Below are 25,333 nucleotides of genomic sequence, written 5' to 3' on the forward strand. Positions count from 1 at the left end.
GTCAGTGTCACTCACAAAAACACCTTATTGATGCAACATTTCACCTGTTCGATTCCTTCATTATCGACATTCTCGCAAACTACAATATTTCATATGTCCATTATCACATTCACCAATTAAATCTATGGAAGGACATTTATTATATCCCATTTCAAAGTATAAAAGACGCAGTTATCCCTATGTTTACAACAGTAAACTGTCGCTCCAGTGCCTTTGTGTAACATCACAGATTACGGTTGGTTAAATAAAAAAATACGAGGACCTACGAATTGGACTACCTGTCGTATTTCTTGATGGTAGTTGCGGCAGTCGAAACGCTAATACGGCACTATTGCGTCTTCTAGCATGACATGGCGACTTTGGACATCGTCAAACTCGTTGACGCGGTTACGGATCCTGCCAATAGATGGCGTCTTGTTGTCATTGCACCGCAGTGACGTTGTAATGAGCAAATTTTCGACCATTATGATGGTCGCAGTTTTGAATCGCCAATGTGTGACTGGCATTATTTAAACCTAAGTCCACGATCGCTGTTGGTTGATTCATCAAAGTCCAGAGGTCAACATCAGGCCTCTTATTCCCTTCAACAACGCCTTAATTGAAACCAATCATGACCCGGTTGCAATTGGATAGAATCTCATTGCAATATTGACACATATGTAGTATTCCTATCCCGTTATTGAAGTAACCACCTGAAATTAACTTCTACGCATCTAAGAACTCTTGGATCTGAAGAACTACAGGTGGTTGTTCTTCTACTGAACTGTAATATGAATTCTAGCTTCTTGGATTGTATTCTTTAATGTCCAGTCCTCACACTAATAAAATCCAGATTGAAGATATCAGCCAAAGTACATCCTGAAACTCAATTTTTAGTTAATCACAACTTCAGTATAAAGTCAGTTTTGCAATATCCCTCATTTAATTAAAATGGAAATCCAGGGAAAAGTTTAGGGTTTGGCAATCTTGTCATGGCAAGGTATCATCTGGCTTTCAGAACAGTAAATTATGGCTGTGTTCTAGTACTGCACTGTATCAATCTCTCGCTACTTTACCACTTTTACATTTCATTGTCTTTTTTTATCAAGATTATCAGGTCATACTTTAAGTAATAATTGCATCATAGACATTTGCTTTAATGATCAACAACTGTTAAATTCATTTAGCATCTTTTAATCTGGTCCCGTTTTCAGAAAAGAGGCCCCAGCGAATCCTTGTTAAAGGATTTAAGCCTGCTGAATGAAGCGAAATTAATGTTACCAAGGTATTTTGAATATTAAGGCCCAAAAAAGGCAAAAAACAAAATGTCCGCCCTAAAATTCTAAATGCCAATAATGGCTCATCTGTCAGATAAAAAATCTTCACTCCTTTTTCCCCCATGATTTATGACACTGAAGAACCCAATGATAATTATATGTTTCATCTTGATTTTAAGATTCAAATTTTTGTGCTAGCTTGTAGATATGCTTACGTCGAACAGTTTTTTCTCATTGGTAAGTAGTGTGCAGATACAGTGTGTTGTGAGGCATCAAAAGAATTATCCACTTCATTAGTATATACTACAAGTAGCTATCTTGCTTAGACATAACTCAGATTATAACAGTGTATCGACTTTATGATGAAGGGAAAATGTCGTCAATTTCTAGGTAACAGTCCCTTCAAAGATCTGTGAAAGACTTGTTAATGTGCATCATCTGTCAGGCCCAGAAGAAGTAAAACACTTCTAAATGCTAGACCAAAGGGACTTCAGACACTGCCAGACATTGCCACCAAGAGGCACAAATTGAAGGATCAGAAGAAGAAAGATGTTATAGATAGGATTTTTAATCTTACTGCAGACAAAGGCAAAATATCAAGACTAGAAGCCTCTGGATTAAAAGCCAAACAAATTGATAGTTGTCCTAGTAGCTCTGGTACTTCAAAATTCATCTGAACGACTTAATTGGGCCCTGTTTTTATTCTGCCAAGTTTCTTCCAATGAAAGATTCTAATCTATATGTGCTTTCAGCATGAGCCCAAAGGCAATGAAAGCTACGAAATTTGACTAAAAGCTAAGTGTTGCATTGTCTGACTGTAATAACCTAATGACTGCAGAAGGGAAAATACCATTTGAAGTGCTACATACAGTTACAGAGAAACACAATGAAGAATCAAATCACTGCTGAGTCATCGGAATTCGCAATGGCATTGTTGTAGAATGAACTGGAGCTATCTGCTGCTCAGGGTCACATTCTTGAAGTCAAGAAATTTGGTGTAGATATTGTAAGCTATGTTATGAGAATAACAAAGAAATGTGAGCCTCCTATTTGTGTCGAAGAGCATCTTTTACCCATAAACTGAAACAAATAGTTGGAGAAATTTATGAATTTCATCTGCTGCAAAGAGATGAAGAAAATAAGAAACAAAATGTTGTTTCCTATAAAGCTTTCCCACATTGCTGTGACCATTAGTAGACCAGAGGAGACTATGATGGATAGTCCAATTCTAGTGCACTAGCCTGACAATGACAATTTTCTTTCACTGGTTCATGTTGCACTTGAATTAAAGATGGACATTTTGAACCATGCACCATGCAGAAGAACTAATATTTTAACGAATGATGTACATTCTTGCATGCCAGAAAACCTATAACTTTTTCTTACAATACTCTATGGTGGCCAGAATGCATGTGATAGGATAGATGATATTTACAATGTCAGAGAAGATGAGGGTGATGAAGGCAACAATGATGCCACCTCAGACAGAGTACTGAGTGTAGTACTAGACATTGGTGGAAAACTATGGATACCTAAGCATTGACAGATATACTGAAGAATCTGTTGAAGCAGGAACAAGGACAAGGCAAAGAAGGGAAACACTCATACACAGAATAATTGAATCAGGAGATGTCCCTCTGCCACAGGATTTGCAGGAATTCCTCTCACTCTCAGAGAATAAAGCTGCCTTGCCAGATATTTGTCTGAGGAAGCAGCACAAGGTGAAACCTTCAGAAAGACATAAGTCATTGGGAAGGATTTCTTGAAGACCACCATGAAGAGGCTGACACAAGGATTACTATTCTCCATTGCGCTAATGCCAAGACAAACACAATAGTTGAGTCATCACGAGATGTGGATGTATTGTGTCAACTTGTAGCCCACTGTTGCACAAGCCTTGGTCCAAGCCAAGTCATCTATGGATGAAGTCAAGAACATACAAGAAACCAAAGTTTATTCCACTGACAGATGTCATACATAAACGTCAATTGGACATTACTGGTGTTCAGCTACACCAGGCATTCCACATGATCACAGGTTATGAAACAACATCTCTCTGGTCACAGCAAGAACACAGCACTTCTAGCTAAGAATGCTGTTAAGCCAGAGCTGCTACCACCAACAAGTGATGCATTGAAATACCACATAAAGAGGTGCCACTTACAAGCAATTTGTCCTATGTCCAATCTTTCTCTTGCCACAAGTTTGGACTAGCTATTGAAGGATGGTACTATGTCTCCACTCCTTTTGTCACTTCCGGCTGTACCAGAATCCTGTTTGCGACTTATCACTCATGGTTGTCAACAAGATTCCACACACGAGTGCAAATGTGTAAAATCTAGATTTACTTTTACTGGTAATTGCAGGTGTACAACAGAGTGTATGAATGGTGACCACTGAACTCGATCAATACTGGTAGTACAAACTTCCATTCTATCATCTGGAGTGCAAAGACTACTTATAGATGGTTGAAAAGCGTTCTGATCAGTACCTCATTAATTAGTTAATATTTGTGACTACACCAGAAATACCTTATTTTATACCGCTGAAAACATTTACGAGTCTATTTTTGGAACTGAGGTAACAAGGAAATAGACACATTACTGGGGAGTGTGGAGAATATGGGTGTTGATTATATTCATATGCTTCATTTTTGTCTTTCGACAAGATTAAGGTTTTTGGAACAGTAATATAAATATGACGTTGTAGCTACAATTATATTCTGCAAATTTGCTCTAATATTCAGAAGTCCGACAAGTTTGTTATTGAGTAGGTTATCTTTGAGTATTTTCTGTTTATTAATATTCATATCTCATAGTTCATGGTACTATATCTCTGTATAATTGACCTGAAAAAGACTATATGTCTACATTACATATGTGGAATGATACTGATAAATGTTAAGTAAAATTACTTTTTTTTATATATTTTAACTCACCATAAATTCAATGATGCCTGAAGTACTTGGACGAAGAGGGGTTATTTGTGAATGAATAAACGGCATTATAGATGACCAAAATGTATGATATTTTTGCAAAAAGATGACTAAACATGCTCGTAACATTTACATAAAAGAAATGACCAGTGAGTCATAATTTTGTATTCAATATATTCTTCGATGCCAGAAACCTCAGAGAAATGTCCAGAATTATCCGTAAATCATATATCATGGCAAACTTATCGGTAAATTAATATAAATGGCGGCCGTGTTGAAGTTTTGTGATTTGAGAGTTAAAAACTCAAAATTTTGCTTGGTAACATTGATTTTTGGATTCATGAGGCCCAAATCCTTATCAAACAACTGGTTATCAAATTTTAACAAGAAATGACATGAATTACATTTTCTGGAAATGGGACCAGAATCTTTTCATCTACTGGTTCATCTAACTGGTTATAGGGACATTCATTCATCGAATGTCCCAATAACCAATCAATCAGCATTCCAGATTTATTAGGCAGCATTCTTAATCTTACCTGGTGGTTGCATTGTATTCATCTATTATCTCTATATATGGCGGCTCAGCATTTGCCTGACCTCCAGGTTTACAGTGATTGACGCGAGATGAAACATTTTTGAACTCAACAGTCAGGAATCTGATGCTGAAATAAAAAAAGGATATGTTTAGATACAACATAAAGTGGATAGAGGTTTAAATATATAAGTTTTCAGTAACAATTCTGTGAAAAGAGCACCTATTTCCCACATTGTGGTTGCAGCACTCCTTGTGAAGGACATCAACTCCTTTAACCTACAGACTACAGTTTTAGTTTAAATTGTAACCAGAGCGATAAAGCGAGATCTAATGTTTATAATGGAAGCACAAATGTAAGATGAAGTTAATGATAATAATTTTTAAAATATACTGTGGAAAGTATTTCAACATTACTTACAGTGCTTTTGCTTGGGAATATTACATTGCAATGAAGAACCCTCGGTTCAAGCCTGTGACAGATACATACTATGCAAAAAGGAAGATACTCTTGTCTATCTAGATGGTAAGGGATTCGCTGAGTAGGAGTTAGATCCTCACAGCTCTCAATTATTTACTCAACACGAAACTTCAATTTCTCTAGGCTGGTGCTTTTTATTTTTCTGTCTGTACAAATATTTTCTTTAGTATTTTCATTAGTTGACCTCTGCCTATTTTACCAATTTTTTATGTAGCTCTAGGTCTCTTCTCTGGCCTCCTACTGCTGTTTGTAATACAGTTGATGTTGATATGAGTATTTTGAAGATTCCCTGAAAATCCTGTTGGTACCATCAACATTTGCTTGTAGTACACACAGATACTGCATAGCTCATTCACACATTATAATAATAATTCAAACATAATTCTAATATAAAATAGTCCTCCAATTTCTTTTGTATCCCCTTTGATTTAATCTTACTCCAAAGTTTTTTCTAGTCCACGTCAAGAAAGCTGTCCAATTAACTTGGCTGTGAACAGTGCAGGCTAAGCTAGGCTTCCCAGCTTAGGCTTAATCTATAGTTGCCTTTGTAAACTTTCTACCTTCAACCCATATAATAAAAACTTCATTTAAATAAGTAAATTATGCATGGTGTTTATAAACTTTATGCTATTACAAACACTAGTTACCAGGTTAAGTCAGGGCATTTCTTTCAGTGCATTTTGGATGAGTACAGGAACAAACTCTGTATGTTATCAACTCTTAGAAACTGGAAAGGAATGCAGCATTAGTAATCACAGGAAGATAACAACTGATCTACATTTGATAAACTATTTTCCTATTTTAGGATAGAGGTAATTCCTTATCTGTGTTTTGGAACAAACTGAACAGGCGTACATATTCAAATGGGACATAAACATTGCTTATGAGCTTTTATGGTTTTCTTTGGAATTAAATATGGATAGAATATAAGTCTCACTATAAGAAACTTGGAAAAGATTTTCTGCATGCAGGGATGAGGAAGGTCATTAGTTTTCGTCATCAGCTCTTTGCAATGATGCTCTTTGTGTTATGGAAGATAATCTTCTTGAAAGCTTCCATTATACTTTTTTATTGTGCTTACCAACTTTACACATATATATCTTCTATACATATAAGAGGCAATTTCTGTCTGTTTGTTTGTTTAATCGCTATGCATGCGCAGACTATGAAAGCTAGGGCTACCAAAGTTTTACCATAGACTCCCCTACCCCCAAGAAAGTTTTGGTCAAATTCTGAAATTTGAGGGCTGTTTCTAAGAGGGTCATCACCCCACTTTTCATACCACCTAATTTTTTACAACTTTCGGAGTTGACATCAATGTAGAACTGTTTCTATAAGTACAAACAGGCTCCCCACAATATGGGGGCCATTAATGCACTTTCAGTAGTAAGGGGGCCAATGCCCCCTGTAATTGGAGACCTGAGGGTTTCCCTCATTATTAATGGGTAGGAGGCCTATGCCCTTTTAACTTACCAACCAGGTGAGAGGGGTTCATAGCCTACCTACCCCAACCTTGATAGCAGGCAGGCACACCCTTTTTGGAAATCAGGGCTTCAAGGGTCAAAATGGACCTACTGCATTCAAATTTAGTACCATGAGTTACCGTAAATGACTACAAACACATTTAACATCAATATCAGAGTTTAAGAAATAGGCTGAGTTTTATCAAGGCTGATATAAGGGAGGCCTCACTATGAGAATTTTTCCTGAGCAACCTGTTGCAGCATGAATGCTCCTGACTGATCTGGTAAGTGGTGCAGTAAGCATTGGCTGGGGAAAGATGTGCGTCCAGGTCATTTGGCAGTAAATGTGCGAAGAGAAGACAATTAAAAGATTATGCAAGGACTGTGTCTGACCAAAAAACTTATAAAATGACAACTCACTGATTCTCTTTTGGTAAACAATAATTTTTTTTCCTCAAGATAAACATTAAACAAAAATTAAAGTACGATATATATATATATCATTCGAGCCACAAATTTCCTTTAATATCTAATTCGCTCTAACTTGGAATTGATATTTTTTCATATATGTAAAGCGAAGGGGAATTTTTTAGTTGATAAAAATTTCGTCCCCTCATGGGATCGAACCGCCGTCCAGCAGACAGGGACAAAGTCAGGACGACAGTGACTTCATCCCTGTCTGCTGGACGGTGGTTCGATCCCATGAGGGGACGAAATTATTATCAACTAGAAAAATTCCCATTCGGTTTACATATATGAAAAAATATCAATTCCGAGGTAGAGCGAATTAGATGTTAAAGGACATTTGTAGCTCGAATAATTTATATGAATCACGGTGATCTGATAATATATATATAATATATATATATATATATATATATATATATATATATAATATATATATATAATATATATATCGAGCTACAATGTCCTTTAATATCTAATTCGCTCTACCTCGGAATTAATATATTTTCATATATGCTTAACCGAAGGGGAATTTTTTCCTCGATAATAGATTTACCTGTACTTGGGCGCGAACGCAGGTACATTCAAATCCAGGCTCGTCAGTGAAGCTGGTGGGGTGGGAGAGCTTCACTGACGAGCTTGGATTTGAATGTACCTGCGTTCGCGCCCAAGTACAGGTAAATCTATTATCGAGGAAAAAATTCCCCTTCGGTTAAGCATATATGAAAATATATTAATTCCGAGGTAGAGCGAATTAGATATTAAAGGACATTGTAGCTCGAATAATTTATATGAATCACGGTAATGTGATATGACTTATATATATATATATATATATATATATATTATATAATCTATATATATATATATATATATATATATATATATATATAAAGGTAACTAATGATGAGTTAAAAGTCACAATGATACATATGATACTGTATTTTTCCAGAATACAAAAAGGTTAAAAACGGAGCTTTCGACAGTTTGCACAAATGTCCTCTTCAGCCAACAGTTGGCTGACAAGGGCTGTTGTGCAAATCGTCGAAAGCTCCTTGTTTTTAACCTTTTTGTATTTTGGAAAAATACAGTATCATTTACATCATTGTGGGTTTTAACTCATTATCTCGGTCACGACAAAGTGATGCTAAATAGATAAGGTAACTATTTTGTAATTAAGTCAGTGATTTTATGTTCTAGGTCATTCTTGAACATTTTACTAATACACGAGTCCAAATAATACATGACAGGGCTAAGTTTAGGATGACAACTGGAAGTAAGCTGTATAGTAGCGGATTCTAAAAGATTTTGTGATGAGAAATCTTTCGATCCGGCAAACACTGGACTTTCAGTCAGTTTATCCTGTGAGAGTTTTCACTTAAATTAATTAATCTATGCTAATCTAGCATTGACAGAATACTTATGCTATTTAATTCTTACTTCTAAATCCTTGCTAATTGGCTGATATTAAAAGAGGTGTAGTCCAAACAAGGAATTTTATATATTTTTTGTTGTTTTCCTTAGGGCTATTTTGTATTAACATTCTTTTTAGTGTGTTACTATAGGAAAAAATGAGGGTCTCAGTTGATTTGTTAAGTTCATTAAAGCTTTTGAGAAGTTTGAGAGTTATTGTCGACGATGTGGGTCCATCCACTTCTTTGGGAACCCAACTACGCACATTTAGTGCCATCTACATTCTTAGGAACACCTGTGAGCGAGTCTAGATGGTACTCTTAATGCACTGTTGAGTGCTTTGAAGCTGTGTTGAACCCATGACTTAGTACTGTTACTGCACTCTTGAGTGACTTGAATTTTGTTGACTGTGACTGTGTCCAGACAGGATTGTTGATTGTACTATTGAGTGCTACCGTGTTCTGTGGAACACACCTGTACGTTTTGCAAGGCTTGTCTACGCAACTGGTCAGTGCCACCACTCTCACCAAAGCGCTTTACATGTTCCGAAGAAGTCGAAGTAGGCTGTTGCCTGACTTCACCACGATTATGTCTATTTGAGTACCAGTGATGTCCTCATTTCAGAACTGTACTCTGGGAGTATCTGCACAATGGGTGCATCTTGTCCATCTGAGGTTGCATTTGGATGCAACAAAGCTTTGGCACTCCCCCCACTTCTTCCGCACTTCGTGTGCAACCTTGTTGCAATTTTTGAACACCTGCTAAGTCTTAGGAGATTTTAGCCATAGTTCCTTGGAACTGGAAGTAGGCTGCTGTCTAAGTTTACACCCAGGATTGCAACCTGTTGAGTGCTATTGAGTGCCTCACTTCCTGTTTACAAACCATACCATACCTTGTACTTCGGAATTACTGCACTTTGTCAGTCTGCAAGTGCATTTGGCACCCAGAGCTTACCACTACGAGTGCCAACTCCCCCACTATGAGCCCTACACAGTTAATGCCCCCTTATGAGTGCAGCCTTTCACTGACACTCCATACCTATATATAAAATATATATATAAAATATATATAATATATAAAATATATATATAATATATAAAATATACATAACATATATAATAATATAAAATATAGCACATATATACTAGCTAATGAACCTGGCTCTGCCTGGGAAAACTCTGAAGGGCTACAAGAAATTTTCCTGTACCTCCTTGCGATGACTGTCCCTTTTATCCTGAAATTATTATACTGACTGTCCCATTAATCTAGATATTACTGTTCTAACTGTCCCATTTATCCAGATATTACTGTTCTAACCATCCCATTTATCCAGATATTACTGTAGTGACTGTCCCACTTATGCAAGTATTACTGCAGTGAATGTACCTTTTATCCAGGTAATACTGTAGTGACCCTCCCATTTATCCAGGTATTACTGTGGTGACTGTCCCCTTTATCCATATTTTACTGTAGTGACTGTCCTGTTCATCCAGGGATAGTCACTATGGTGACTATCCCTTTTATTCAAATATTACTATGGTGTCTGTTCCTTTTATCCAGGTATTACAGTTGACGCTGTCTCATTTATCCAGTTATCACTACCGTGCTATCTGTGCTTTTTATCCAGGAATTACTGTAGTGACTGTCCCTTTTATCAAAAAATTAATGTACTAATTGTCTCTTTTATATCTATGTTATTATGATGAATGTCCCAATTATCCATGCATTACAGTAGTGGCTGACCCATTTATCCTGGTGTTACTGTAGTGGCTGTCCCACTTATCCAGTCATTACTGTGGTGACTGTCTTAATTAACCAGATGTTACTTCGGTGGATGCCTTTTCATCCAGGTACGACCCTGCTGACCTTCCCACTTATCCAATGTTACTGTGATACCTATCTATTTTATCCAGTTATTTCTGGTGGCTGTTCCATTTGCCCTTAGATTACTGTACTGGCTGTTCCATTTATCCCGGTATTACTGTGCTGATTATCCCTTTTACCCAGTCATTGCTGTGGTAACTGTCCCTTTTATAAAAGTATTACTGTGGTAACTGTCCCTTTTATCCAAGTATTACTGTGGTGACTGTCCATTTTATCAAGTATTACTGCGGTGGCTGTCCCATTTTTCTAGGCATTACTGTACCAACTGTCCCTTTTATCCAGGTATTACCCTGGTGACTGTCCATTTTATCCAAGTATTAGTGTTGTGACTGTCTATTTTATCTGGACATTACTGTGGTGACTGTCCATTTTATCCAGAAATTGCTGTGGTGACTTTCCCATTTACCCCTGCTAAACCTAAACACATCCCCCCACTTAACTGAAATACATTCTGCTATACCTAAACACATCCCACGGCACCTAAACACACATCCCCACTAAACCCAAACACAAACTTTGATACAGGATTATTATTAGTCACAGGAAAATAAAGCATTTTCAATAATATATTTTTTATGGCATTGAGTCAATGAAATGAGGTATGACAAACCCGTAGAGCTAATGTACCACACAAGTTACAAAGTGAGAATGAAAGGGGATGGGGAAGGGGAAGGAGGTACAGGACTGAAACCTACCCTATTATCTAAGTTGGGTCAAATGTTGGCCATGTGCCTAATTTCGTCTAGATCAGCCAAACTACTACCACCTAAGTTACAAAGGGAAGGGGGAAAGGGAAAGGGGAAAGGGAAAGGGAAAGGGAAGGGGAAGGGGAAGGGGGTAGGGTTTTGAAACCTATCCTATTATATAAGTTAGGTCAAATGATGCCCCTGAGCCAAGCAGTTAACACATAAGTCACGAAGGGAGGGGGGAAAGGGGATAAAAGAAAACGGAAGGTAGATGGGGGAAGGGGAAGGGGAAGGAGTACGGCTTTGAAATTTTCCTTATTATCTAAGTTGGGTAAAATGAGGGCGATGTGCCATATTTTGTCTAGATTGGCCAAACGGTTCGGATTTCTACAGCACACAAACCTACAAATATAAAATTACTTACTTACAAATATAAAATTACTTACATACAAACTTTCACTTATGTATACATAGATATGTATCACATCACTCTGATTCATATACAAGCATTAAGTTACAAATGTCCTATAATATCCAATTAGCTCTACCTCAGAAATAATATATTTTCATACATGTTAATCTATGGGGAATTTTTTAGTTGCTAATAAGTCTTGTGGAATCAAACCAGAGCATAGACAAGCACTCACGACTGCAGTTACACCTTAAACTACACAGCCAAAAGGGAGGTCTAAGTTGATACCGACTCCTACCTACAAATCATTGTTGAACTCGGGTATTTGTAATTAGACTTAATATCAACCCACCTCTACCATTAACTGAGTAGCACATTTGCTGCATGTAACCTCATTATGAATGAATTTGATCACATCAACGTGATTCATATGCAAGCATTAAGCTACAAATGCCCTTTAATATCCAATTCGCTCTATCTCGGAAATAATATAATTTTATATATGTTAACTAAAAGGGAATTTTTTAGTTGATAATAAGTTTGTCGGCTCATGGGAGCGAACCAGCACATAGGCAAGAACTCAAGACTACAGTGACGCCTTAAACCACACAGCCAAAAGGGAGGTCTAAGTTGATACCGACTTCCACCTACAAAACACTGTCGAACTCAGGTATTTGTACCATGTGTTTTTACCGCAAGCAGCCTTATTATGAATGAATTTGATCACATCACCGTGATTCATATACAAGCATTAAGCTACAAGATAGTTCAATTCGTCTCGCTGTCAAATGAATCATAGACACTCCCAGATGCCTCGCCTTCAGCCCCTGAGTGTCATCATAAGTCAGCTTTGTGTTAAAATAAGCCCAGCTTAGCTTCGTTTCATGTAATGTTCCCATTGTAGCTTAAAAGTTCCATTCAAGACACTGTGAATACAATAGCGTGACATTTAGACACTTTAAGAGAATTCCCAAAGGATTCTCGGATTAGTGGCAGTGAAGGCTGCGGCGCCCCCTTTGTGAACACCTGCATTCGCCATTCATGACTCCTTCAGATGATCCCCGGCGGTGCCTGTCCCCTAAGTCTATTGTTTAGTTCCTTATCCAATTCTGTATAATCACCTTTAAAGATCTCCAGTTGTCATTAGTGCTTCACGCCACCCAACTGGTTGGCAACAGTAATCCCTCGCTCTTCGCGCCTCAAGTTTCGTACCCTCATTGCATCGAGGATTTTTAAAAAATATTCATAAAAAATTCAAAGTTGAGAAAAAATGGCTCGGGCGCTAGCAGAAGGCAGAGAGAGTACATTAGAGCATCAGGTATCAACATGGAGACGGGGCGTAACTCAAAATCCTCCTCTTTGATTCCCTGGCCATCTCGGCTCCTGAATCTCGCAAGCTGATTGGCCGAGCTGCCGAGACGCGTTACCCAGCATCTCTCCCTGCCGAGCGCCCAGCGAAGGAAGACCGCATTCATTGTTCTCTTGTGCTCGTGTCGCTTACTCTTGCCGCGTGAAAGTTTTAGCTGTTCTTTTGTGCTTTTTTAGTGCAAAATAGTGCTTGTGACGCCCTTGAAAATGGCTCCTAAACGTCCTACACCCTCTACATCCTCTGGTGAACCCAAGAAGAAGAGAAAAATGATGACGGTGAACGAGAAAGTGAAATTATTGGACATGCTTAAGGCAGGCAGTAGCTATGCGTCTGTTGCCCATATGTACGGACTGAATGAATCAACGGTTCGCTACATAAAAAAAGATGAATTAAAAACCCGTAAAACTGCCTCAATAACGTTCTCCGAGGACACTAAGCGCGTTGTGACTCCTCGTAATAAGAGGATTATGCAAATGGAGAATGCGTTATCAGTGTGGATGACGGACTGTTGGGAAAAGAAGGTTAGTCTCGATACCAAAATCATTCGATCTAAAGCCAAAACCCTTTATGATAGCCTCGTTCCTGAAGGGGGACTGAATGAAGATGACGATGATGGTGATGACGACGATGAAGATGATCCTGCCCAACGAGAAAAACGTGGTTTTGTTGCCAGCAAAGGCTGGTTCGAGAATTTCAAGAGGAGGTTTGGCCGTTGTATGGGGAGGCCGCCTCGGCAGACCAAGAGGCAGCTCTTCGTTACGTCGAGGACGAGTTCCTGAAATTAATTAAAGAGGGCGGCTATATCCCGGAGCAGGTGCTTTGAAAAACAAAAACAAAGCCCTGCTGCCCGTCTACTGGATGAGTAATAAGAAGGCATGGATAACAAAAGCCCTCACACTCGACTGGTTCGTGAACTGCTTTATCTAGCAGGTGAAGTTATACCTCGCAGAAAATGGGCTGCCCTTTAAGGTCCTCCTCTTGATGGACTGTGCAGGAGGACATGCAACGGACCTGCATTACGACGGGGTCCAAGTGGAGTTCATGCCCCCCAGCACCACTTCCCTCATACAACCAATGGATCAGGGGGTCATTCGGGACTTCAAGGCCCTCTACACGAGGTCCACGATGGAGGGCCTCATCTCCATCAATGAAGGTGACGATGACTTCAGCCTCAAGAGATATTGGTGGGAGTACAACATTGCGATGTGCCTGGCCAACATTCAGAATGCTCTTAAGGAGATGAAACAGCAAACACTGAATGCAACTAGGAGAAAATTGTGGCCAGACGTCATTCATGACTATGAGGGATTTACGCCAGACGAAGTTCATCACTCCACCATAGATAAGGCTGTGAGGCTGGCGCGGTTGGTAGCCAACGAAGGTTTCTCCGACATGACGACGGAAGACGTCAACTCACTGATCGAGTGCCACTCGGAGCCCCTAACCGACAAGGACCTCATCGAAATGACAAGATAATTGGGCGCATAGGTTTGTTTTCCTTATGAGTTTTGACTAGGCCATATAAATAAGGTAATGAGGGACACTTTACAGTTAACTTACACAAAAGTTCTTTTTTGTATTTAAGAATTTGTTTGATATTGATATTTAAGTTTTTTATTACTTGTTCAAGTAAAAATTTATGTGTACGTATTAAGCAGCATATGTATTCAGTTAGAACAGCCCAGACTTCAAATGCACTGTTTATCCATCTGAGCAAAAATCTCATTGTATTAATTGGGGTGATACCTCTGTAATTGCTAGACCTAATGATTATGTTTCAAGAAATTTACTGGAATCAGCAATTATACAAATCACTAATAAAAGCAACCTAAATCTTAGTCCGGGATTGTACCATTTGGAACCGTATATTTGTAAAATGTTTATGAAGACCATAAAATAAATGAACTACTAATAAATTAGTCCCATATGTATATAGTTATTATTTCTCTCTCTCTCTCTCTCTCTCTCTCTCTCTCTCCTGCTAGATATATTTATATTTTTTTCGTCTCTTCATTAATAATTTTTTGGGAACATTTTTGTAAATTTCATGGTAATAAGTTGTATATGCCTCCTTTTTTTTTTTTCAAAATGTATTGTTTTCTGGAAGAATCGTCTGTTGACTGCGTGTGTATCCTCCAAGGTGTGGCTGCCCTCAGGCGTTTCCTCGTTTCTGTAGAGTGAAATCAACCTTATTGCTAATCTTGTAGTATCAGTTTGGATATTAAGCCAACTTTGAATATGTTTTTCCTCTGTAATATCAGTTGTGCCTGAGTAAAGGGTCGAACTAGACCGAAAGTGCTTGGCTATCTCGCTTTTTCATTTTTTTCTTTTTTTTCTTCATGGCAAAAACCTTTATATATATATATATATATATATATATATATATATATATATATATATATATATATATTTATATATGATCATAATCACTTTAGCCTTCGTCAATGGCCTGGGAATGAAGTCGAAATCGGTCAGGACATATTTCTTACCTGCGGATATATATATATATATATATTATATATATATAATAATATATATATATATATATATATATATATATACATATATATATATATATATATAATATATATATATATAATATATATATATACGTATATATATTATATACAATATTTCAAATGTAAATATTTTCTACTTTAAAGGAGAAAGGGAAATGTATTTTCACCTGAATTACCATTATTCTGGAATAACTTACCTGAATGTATAGATACATAACACGTTATCCGCAGGAATAATTCCATCTGGATTAGCTGATGAATCATTTGTCGAACTGGCTACCTGACGTCGTTTCCGGAAGAGTGTACTTGAAGACATGCCTAAAGGTGTCTGCAACATAACAGAGCTGAATAATTTAAACATTCATTGTCAATATTTTTATATTAAGCGCTTAGTATATATTTTAATAGAATACTATTAGTTGACAAAAGGGCATATTTCTAACAATCTAAAAAGTAATTTTTCATAATGATTACCAGGGAAGAGAGAGAGAGAGAAAGAGACTTTACCTGTATATGTACGGCATACTCCACTTGAGGTGCATTAGAGTAGGCTAAAAGATATGAATACAGTGACTGACCAAAGCTCAGAGTGACAGATTCAAATCCTATTAATTTGACAGCTTCTACATTGTATTCCTCATACATGGTGGAGGCAAAATCTGTTCCATCTGCTATGCTGCCAAATTCATTGAAAGGAGGGATGACTTCTGGAAGTCCACCAGTTCCACCTCCACCTCCACTTCCACTGGCTCCATCTCCACCTCCACCTCCACTTCCACTGGCTCCATCTCCACCTCCACCTCCACTTCCACTGGCTCCATCTCCACCTCCACTTCCACCTCCACCAGTACCTCCTCCTCCCCCACCAGACTGCCCAGATCCATCAACGACTCCGGTATCTTGACCAACTCCATCACCGACTCCAGTACCTTCACCACCTCCATCACCGACTCCGGTACCTTGACCACCTCCACCAACGACTCCGGTACCTTGTCCACCTCCATCACCGACTCCGGTACCTTGACCACCTCCATCACCAACTCCGGTACCTTGACCACCCCCATCACCGACTCCGGTACCTTGACCACCCCCATCACCGATTCCGGTACCTTGACCACCTCCATCACCGATTCCCTGAGAGTAGAAGAGGAAATGGTTTACATTCAGTTATTTATCCTTTGGCTTTTCCAACAAACAGAATAATATATTTTCCAGTATCTGATACACACACACACACATATATATACACATAATATATATATATAATATATATATATATATAAGATATATATATATATATATATATCTTTGAAAGGGCACGGTAGTGAATTGTTAATCTCAGCTCTTTCCGATTAGAGACAGGCCGTAGAGACAGGCCGCTTAGTGGCAAGTGCTAGATTCCTCGAAGAATGTTGAAATGAAAAATAGCCAGGAATGATGACCAATGCAATTTGAGGTCGGCGACAGCTCGGAAATCAAATGCTTTGGACATGCAGCACCCATGGTTGCTAGGCGCCCTGTAGGGCGTGTCTACATGTGTGTTTGTAGCATATGATATATGGTTTTCATGATGGGTAATCAGAATAAGAGAGGACACTCCTTGATTACTTGTGACAGGGTGCAGAAGAGGTGTTGAGAAGTGTTGCAAGGTGTTGCAGACCCATCAAATAAGGTAATGTAAGACAGGACTTTGAAAAAGTTAACCTTTGAAGTGATAACAAATTTGTGGGAGAAAGAGAAGTGTGGTGCAGTACACATTCCTTTTCATTAACTTTCACGAGTGAAGTGGTGTAATAATTATGGTCTTTTTATTTCAGATGGGTTCAATGTCACCATATAGGAAAATGGATTCTTTAAGACTTATTTGACTTATTAAAAATGGTGTGGTTAGTCGGACATAGAGATTAAGGAGGTACTTACTTAAACCTGATTTGGGAGAGGAAAATGACAGTTTAATGGTTTTTTTGGGGTCAGAGTTAATTAATTTTATTCCACTTTAATATATTAATTTTCTTCCATTTTAATGCCAGCTAATTTGGGAAATAAAAATTATATTTTTGTATCTATGGGGGTTTATTAGCCTAGCCTTGCATTTCAGCCAACGCCCTGAGAGATTCAGCCTCAGATCGAGGGTAGGTAGTTGCTTGATAGCAGTTTCTTTCATTTGTCTAAACGAGTATCATTTGGTCCTAAAAGCTCGTTTAAGATATATATATATATATATATATATATATACATATATATATATACATATATATATATATATATATAAAATATATATATATATATATATATATATATACATGTAATATATATATATATATATATATATATATATATATATATATATATATATATATATATAATATATATATATAAAGTATTTGTTGGGTATTAACACTGAAATCAATGATGGCATGGTATTAAATTATAAGGCAATAGTAAAACACTTTCCAAGTAACATTCCCTACGCCACTTCCTTTCGCCTTACAGCAGAATGATGTAAATCTCAACAGTTAAATCTGGCGCCACAGAAAACCTACACAGTTCTGCACGTCTTGCTAAACAATAATTTTTTTTTTGTGAGGATTCAGGAGAAATTTTGAAATAACTTCTATTGCAAGAACCAGAATCAGCCTGGGAAATCACAATGGACACGAAAGGAACCAGATCGGCAAAAAGAAAAAAAAATGGACAAATATGTCAGTCTTGAAAGTCAATGGAAGTAAATACACACAAGGGAGACAACAGAAAAAAAAGAGTAGAAACAATATGGAATCTACTATTTAAATCTATAAGCCATCCACTTGTCAGAACACATTTACTATTGAATCATATACAATGAATTTCTCCATCACATACATTCACGCATTATAATTTCTGAATGACAAGAAAAAAAAAACACGATTTAAAACTTTGAGAAACTAGCAAAGAAAACCGATTATCTACATAGCAAGTGATCAAATTATGAACATCTACATATTGGAAAATGCCGGGAAGAATATGCTGAAGCTACTGTTGAAAATAGTTGCCCGCCCTTAAGGTCTGGAGTTTGTAAAGAGCACAAACAATTCTTACTTTCAAGCTTACTACATACAAATACCAATTTGGTTGTGCTTTCATCACAAATTGTAATTCAGAGTGCACAATATTTTACAACATATTTCTTTAACACTGAAATGAACCTTAGTATATGAATAGAAAAGGCCCGGTGTGACAGCTAAAATGACACACCTTGACCAAAAAGCTTTCCCTGTAAGATGAGACAAAATTGGTACAATTTTCCTCCGATATCAAGCACAAGGTAGAATAATTGTTAAAATCTTTGGATATTTTAACTTCAGCTGATCAAATTAATGTAGCAAAAGTTGCTTTAGTTCTTTGAATATTTTCATGTACTACAATCTTACAATCCAAGGGTTTTCCATAAAAAAAAGTACATAACAGCATAAATATATGAGAATAAATCCAGGGTTAAAGTGATGCTGATGGAGCAACATTTAGGCCAACAAGTGACCCTTGGATGGAAATATAATTGAAAAATTCAATATATGAAGGTACAGCATTTATATATACTGTAGTGCAACTAAGATATTCAAATCACGTATTTTCAAAATTGATTTGCAGTACAATCTGAGTTAATGGTATCTACAAATTTCTAAAGGTTTGCTTAAAATATACACACGATTTTTCACTTACTATTGGATATGTAAACATAAATATAAATAAGTTCTTATTTGCAATGGATACTTTTCATCACCTAGACAATCAGCTAGACTCAGAGCCTACCTGATTGTTCAGGCAAGAACAAGCCCATTTATTTCATGAAGAAATACCTGATGAGGCCAGGTGAGGTTGTAGGTGGATTCTAAGCTGGTTATTCAAGGGGAATAATTTACAAAACCCCTCATCTTTCATAGCAAATGTGTATACTGCACTTATAGCTAATACAAAGTTCTTGCACCATGAATACCCATTTAATAAAAACTTAAAAAAAAATAAGTCTTGTTTTGCTGCAACAAATACCTCATTATCCACAACATGATCAGTTAGATCTCCGACACTTTATGATTGCTAATTGTCTGCATAACTTTGACTGAGATTAGAAGGAAACTTCCAAATTTGTTTTTTTTAGGTCAAGACTATATTATCTTGTAATGCATCAAGATTGTAATTTCTATGATATTTTGTGTTAATCTAACTAAAATAACCGTTCATGCATAACCTGCAACATAAGATTTAACCAACTTTTTTTCATATACAAACAATATAAAAAGCATATTGTATAACATTATTATGAACTTACTGCAGGTCCTTGTGGAGTTTCACTAGGTGGGCCAGCAGGTTGTCCCTGCAAGTTGAAGAAAATTTATTTTTATTGAAATTTGGCCAAAAGGTATCTTTTGCATTACAAAGATAATATAAGTATATAGCAATACTCTTATAATGTCATTCATTATTTTCTACTATACATACCAGGGCTTTTAGCTTGACATATATGTACAAACTTCCAGCCGGTGCTGTCATAGTTCCATCAACCGGAACACTAGGTGGGGCCTCATTGTTTCAGCATGAATAGTTACAGACAGACAGATAGATATTTAGATAGTTAGAGAGATAGATAGATATAGTACATACATAAACAGGCAGACACACATACATGTACATGTATATGGAGAAGATACACGGTAGTGCTATGAAGAAATCATAACTATTCTTAGGATTTCTTGGACTAACCAGACGTTACTTCCTAATTAGACTTTGGGTGCCGAACCTTGAACTGTCTCGGGGGCTTTGACCCCACTGGTTACCTCCAAGCAACACTGAATGTCCCTGTCTCCAAACTCTGCATAGTACTCCATATATATATATATAGTATATATATATATATATATATATATATATATGTATATAATAATATATATAATATATATATATATATATATATATATATATATAATATATACATATACATTTATATATTAGATATTAAACATATATCTATAAAAGATATATACCATACATATATATATGATATATCTATATATATATATTATATTAAATATAATATAATAGATATATATATTATATATATCTTAATAAGATATTTATACATACATAATATATAATATAATATATATATATATATATATATATAATATATATATATATGGGTACTTTTCGTATACAATATTGTATTTAAAATGACATATAAAATGATAACATATTTGCTATGAATACTTTAGTTCAGATTATAATTGCTAATCGTATGCATAACCTTGACTGAAATATTAGAAGCCGTTTCCAAATTTGTTTTAGGAAAACTACATAATGCATTTAATGCATCAAGATTGTACTTTCTATATTCATGATTAATCTGGAACCTAATATTTTACAACTTTTCATCATATACAAACAATATAAAAATATATTTTATAAAACTATTATGAACTTATTTAATACTCTTATAATGTACATTCCTTATTTTCTATACATAATAGGGGTTTTCACTTAACATGTAAGTACAAGATTCCAGCAGGTGCTGTCATAGTTTCGTCAACTGGAACACTATGTGGGGCCTCATTGTTTCAGCATGAATAGTTACAGACCTCAGTAGGGGCTAGTGCTGTCAGTGGACCTCATGCGGTGCACTGTAGGCATTAACTAAGTTTCTTTGCAGCGTGCCTTCAGCCCCTAGCTGCAACCGCAACCACTTTCGTTCCTTTTACTGTACCTCCTTTCCTATCATCTTTCTTCATCTTACTTCCCACCCTCTCCAAATACTTGATTCATAGTGCAACTGTAAGGTTTTCCTCCTGTTACACCTTTCAAACAATTTACTGTCAATTTCCATTTCAGCGCTGAATGACCCGTGCTTGACCTTTGGCCTAAATTGCATATTCAACTCAACTTAATAATTACAGATAGAGAGATAGATAGATAGACATACATGCATACATAAACAGGAAGACACAGAAACACATTATATACATACATACATACATAACATACATACTACATATATATATATATATATATATTATATATATATATATATATATATATATATATATATATATATTCTCGGATGAGCCTTATTCTTACGAGACGTTTGTTTGGTGGCCGCTGATTAGCTGGTACCGGGAGGTAGGCAGCTCCCAGCCAATCAGCGGCCGCCAAACTAACGTCTCGTAAGCATAGGGATCATCCAAGAATCTACCTTAAGTGAACCAGTTATAGTAATTTCCAGAGGTTACAAAAGGCTTCGATTCGACTAGCCCATGCTTAAAATTCGTCGGACGCTCGCCCAGGACACATGTCCTCCCTTTGCTCTTGAACTGGCCCATGTTAAGCACGTGGCTATTGGGGCCTAGTATACTTTTGCACTGAGTCAATTCACTTGCAGCCCCTACCAGCCCCCGCCCATCGCCAACCTCCATGAAGTATAAGGAACAACTCTCCTGATGATGGTAAAGTGCCAGTTTTAAGGTGTTGTTAGTCAGTCGCTTCACTGTTAGCCTATTACTGTTTTTCTGCTTCCTTTTCATTGTGCGATATACCTATTGTGAGACCCTTATTGCATTTTTATTTGTGCTGCTTCAAGTTGCAAAGTTTATAAGTGAAGTGTAACGTAAATTGTTAAATTGTAAATTACCAGAATCGAGTCCATTTCCAGGCTTCCTCTGGGCAACACCTCGATTCTTACCTAAATGAGACTCCTCATTCCAGAGAAGTAATCATAGGCGTTTGCCGTTACAGATTAGGAGTTAGTCACCTGTGATTACTGTATATCAGCTTATGCACAATATTGGCTTCCTCACTACACAATCATTTTACAGCAAACTTCGAAGCTGACTTCCATTGGGTTCCTTCAAGAAAACCCCACACATTGCTTCTTGCATGTTGTAGTGTGAGGGACTTTTGTATTTTGCCCCAGTTATGCTAACCATTCTTGTAATATGATTTTCTATTGTAAATATAACTAGTTAGGTTAAACGCGGAGTTTACCTAATGTGATATATATAGTATGTATGTATATATATATATATATATATATATATATATATATATATATATATATATATATATATATATATATGACCAATGAAATAGCAATGATGCTTTCTCAATCTTGAGATCTCCTATTATGGGAACTTTCGCCAACAACTGTGAGTGATGCATATTTCTTAAGATGCTTCTTATCGAAGTAAGGAAGATAACCCCGTAGGTAGATAAAACATACAGTATTACATGACATTATTATGAACTTACGCCAGGTCCTCCTCCAGGTGCAGGTCCTGGTCCAGCAGGTGGCACCTACAAGATAAGGAAAATTTATTTGTGAAATTCTGAGGAAATGATATCTAAAATTTTCTAATTTTTTTTTTAATATGTTCACATATGACTTTTCGTGTAAAATAATGTATTTCAAATTGCAAGTAAAATTATTATATAGTTACTGTGAATGCTTTAGTTCAGTTTATAGATGTTAATCATCTGTATAACCTTGACTGAGATATTTAAAAGGCACTTCCAAATTTGTTTTAGGAAAATTACATTATGTCTGTAATGCATCGATATTGAAATTTCTGTGATATTTGATGGCAATCTAACAAAAATAACTATTCATGAATAACCTGGAACGTAATATTTAACCAACTTTTTTTTCGTATACATATAACATAAGAAGTACATTGTATAATATTATTATGAACTTTAAACAGGTCCTTGTGGAGTTCCACTAGGTGGGCCAGCAGGTTGTCCCTGCAAGTTGAGGACAATTTATTTGTAGTGAAATTTGGCCAAAAAGCTATCCATAAATTTGTAGCAATACGCTTATAATGGATATTCATTATTTTCTATATTTAACAGGGGTTTTAGCTTTACATATATGTACAAACTTCCAGCCGGTGCTGTGATAGTTCCATCAACCGGAACACTAGGGGGGACTCATTATTGCAGCATGGATCGTTACAGACAGATAGATAGATATTTAGATAGAGAGATAGATAGACAGATAGATAGATAGATATTTAGATAGATAGGCCAACATATATACATAAGCAGAATACACACAAGCAAATTAATATACAAACATATATATATATATATATTGATATATATATATATATATACATATATATATATGAATAGCTGTGTGGTTTAGAGCGCTTCACTGTACGACCTGAATTCTTGGTTCAATGGTTTGCGTCCATGAGCTGACGAATTTATAATCGACTAAAAAAAAATAAATAAAAAAAATTCCCCTTCGGCTAACATATATGGAAATATGTTAATTCCGTGATAGAGTGAACTGGAAATTAAAGGACATTTGTAGCTTAATGAGTATATATGAATCACGGTAATGTGCATGACATATATATATATATATATATATATATATATATATATATATATATATATATATATATATATATATATAAGGCAATAGTTGGACAAAGGTTGTAGGGAGAGTTTGCCCACAGTGTATTTGTATTATACAATAGCAAAATGAATAAATTTGATATTAGGTACATTAGGATCTTCTGACATGAGATGAGATGGCGTGGGAGACTTTACTCTTGACAATACACACACACACACATGTGTGTATATATATATATATATATATATATATATATATATATATATATATATATATATATATATATATATATATACACATGTGTTTGTTTGTGTGTGTGTGTATTGTCAAGAGTAAAGTCTCCCACGCCATCTCATCTCATGTCAGAAGATCCTAATGTAGCTAATATCAAATTTATTCATTTGCTATTGTATAATACACTGTGGGCAAACTCTCCCTACAACCTTTGTCCAACTATTGACTTGCCCAAGGTAATCCAGCTGGCAGAGAGGCAAAGGATCAACCATGTGTGCACCGTTATTTTAAAACTTGGGGCATGAGGTTAAAAAAGGATTTGATTCGACAGGCTCAGGCTTAAAATGCTTCGGATGCTCGCCCAGGATTCACGTTCTCCCAGCAGCAGCTTTCTCTCAGAACCTCTCAGAACTTCCTCAGACTTTCTTAAGCCCTGCCGACTCCACTTCACCCTTTCTGCTCCTCTGCCGCCCCCTGGGGGATCCCACAAGTGTTCTTACACCTCTATATCAGCAGATAAGAAAACTACCAAACCCAGGATTTCCAGGTACTGTGAGATGTAATTCCTAGTGCAGTCAGGGAATCATTTTGCCTCTTGTCTGTATTTCATTTCCATTTTTCCAAGGCGACTTCCCCCCCCCCCCCCCCCCCCCCTACTTTGTTCAGCTTCTCACTCTCCCAATTTTGGTTCATTGCTGTGATTAATTCCCTTGTGATGCTAGTAAACAGGCCCTAGTTAATTCAAGCAACATAATAGTCCTTTCTGTGTAAACGCCCAGTCATTTCATTCCCCTTGAGTGGGTTGTTATATTTTCAGCTAAGAGCAAGTAGTGTGTAACGTTCCCCACGTGTTCCTTGCCTAGTACTAATGCTAGAATGCAATCTCTTTGCAGACAAACACCGTGCTTGATTGTGGGGGAAATTGGGAACCCTTTGGAATTAGGCTTGCATTGAAATAACCCATTTTGTGCAAAGTCTGATCTCCATATCTGGTTCATTTCCCAGCCACTTGTTTCCAATGGATCGACTATCAACCACCTCATTAGTTCCTGGACCTACCATAACTTAATGTAAATATAGTTAATTTAAAACTAAAGTCCAGAGTTTATGTAAATTCCTCCTTTTTCAATACTATCGGCCTTCTGCCATAGATTTTTTGTTTGTGATCACTCTCGTCCCTCCAGTCAAGGCCATTTTTAAGAGTGTTAGACTACATTTTCAAGGAGGGAACACACACACGCACATATATATATATAATATATATATATATATATATAATATATATATATATATAT

At 36.5% G+C, this 25,333-nt stretch overlaps 1 protein-coding gene across 1 annotated transcript in view; it reads right to left on the reverse strand.

Annotated features, from left to right (window-relative positions):
- LOC135215334 (mucin-2-like) overlaps positions 1-25,333 on the reverse strand; it is a 124,511-nt gene that overhangs the window by 13,559 nt on the left and 85,619 nt on the right. The window contains exons 13-17 of the mRNA XM_064249894.1: positions 22,691-22,735; positions 19,725-19,769; positions 15,926-16,552; positions 15,616-15,746; positions 4,731-4,856 (exon numbers count right to left, since the gene is read on the reverse strand). Coding sequence (XP_064105964.1) covers positions 4,731-4,856; positions 15,616-15,746; positions 15,926-16,552; positions 19,725-19,769; positions 22,691-22,735 — 974 coding nt within the window. The remainder of the gene's footprint in view (positions 1-4,730; positions 4,857-15,615; positions 15,747-15,925; positions 16,553-19,724; positions 19,770-22,690; positions 22,736-25,333) is intronic.

The sequence above is a fragment of the Macrobrachium nipponense genome, chromosome 5, assembly GCF_015104395.2.
Source record: "Macrobrachium nipponense isolate FS-2020 chromosome 5, ASM1510439v2, whole genome shotgun sequence".
Taxonomy (NCBI): domain Eukaryota; kingdom Metazoa; phylum Arthropoda; class Malacostraca; order Decapoda; family Palaemonidae; genus Macrobrachium; species Macrobrachium nipponense.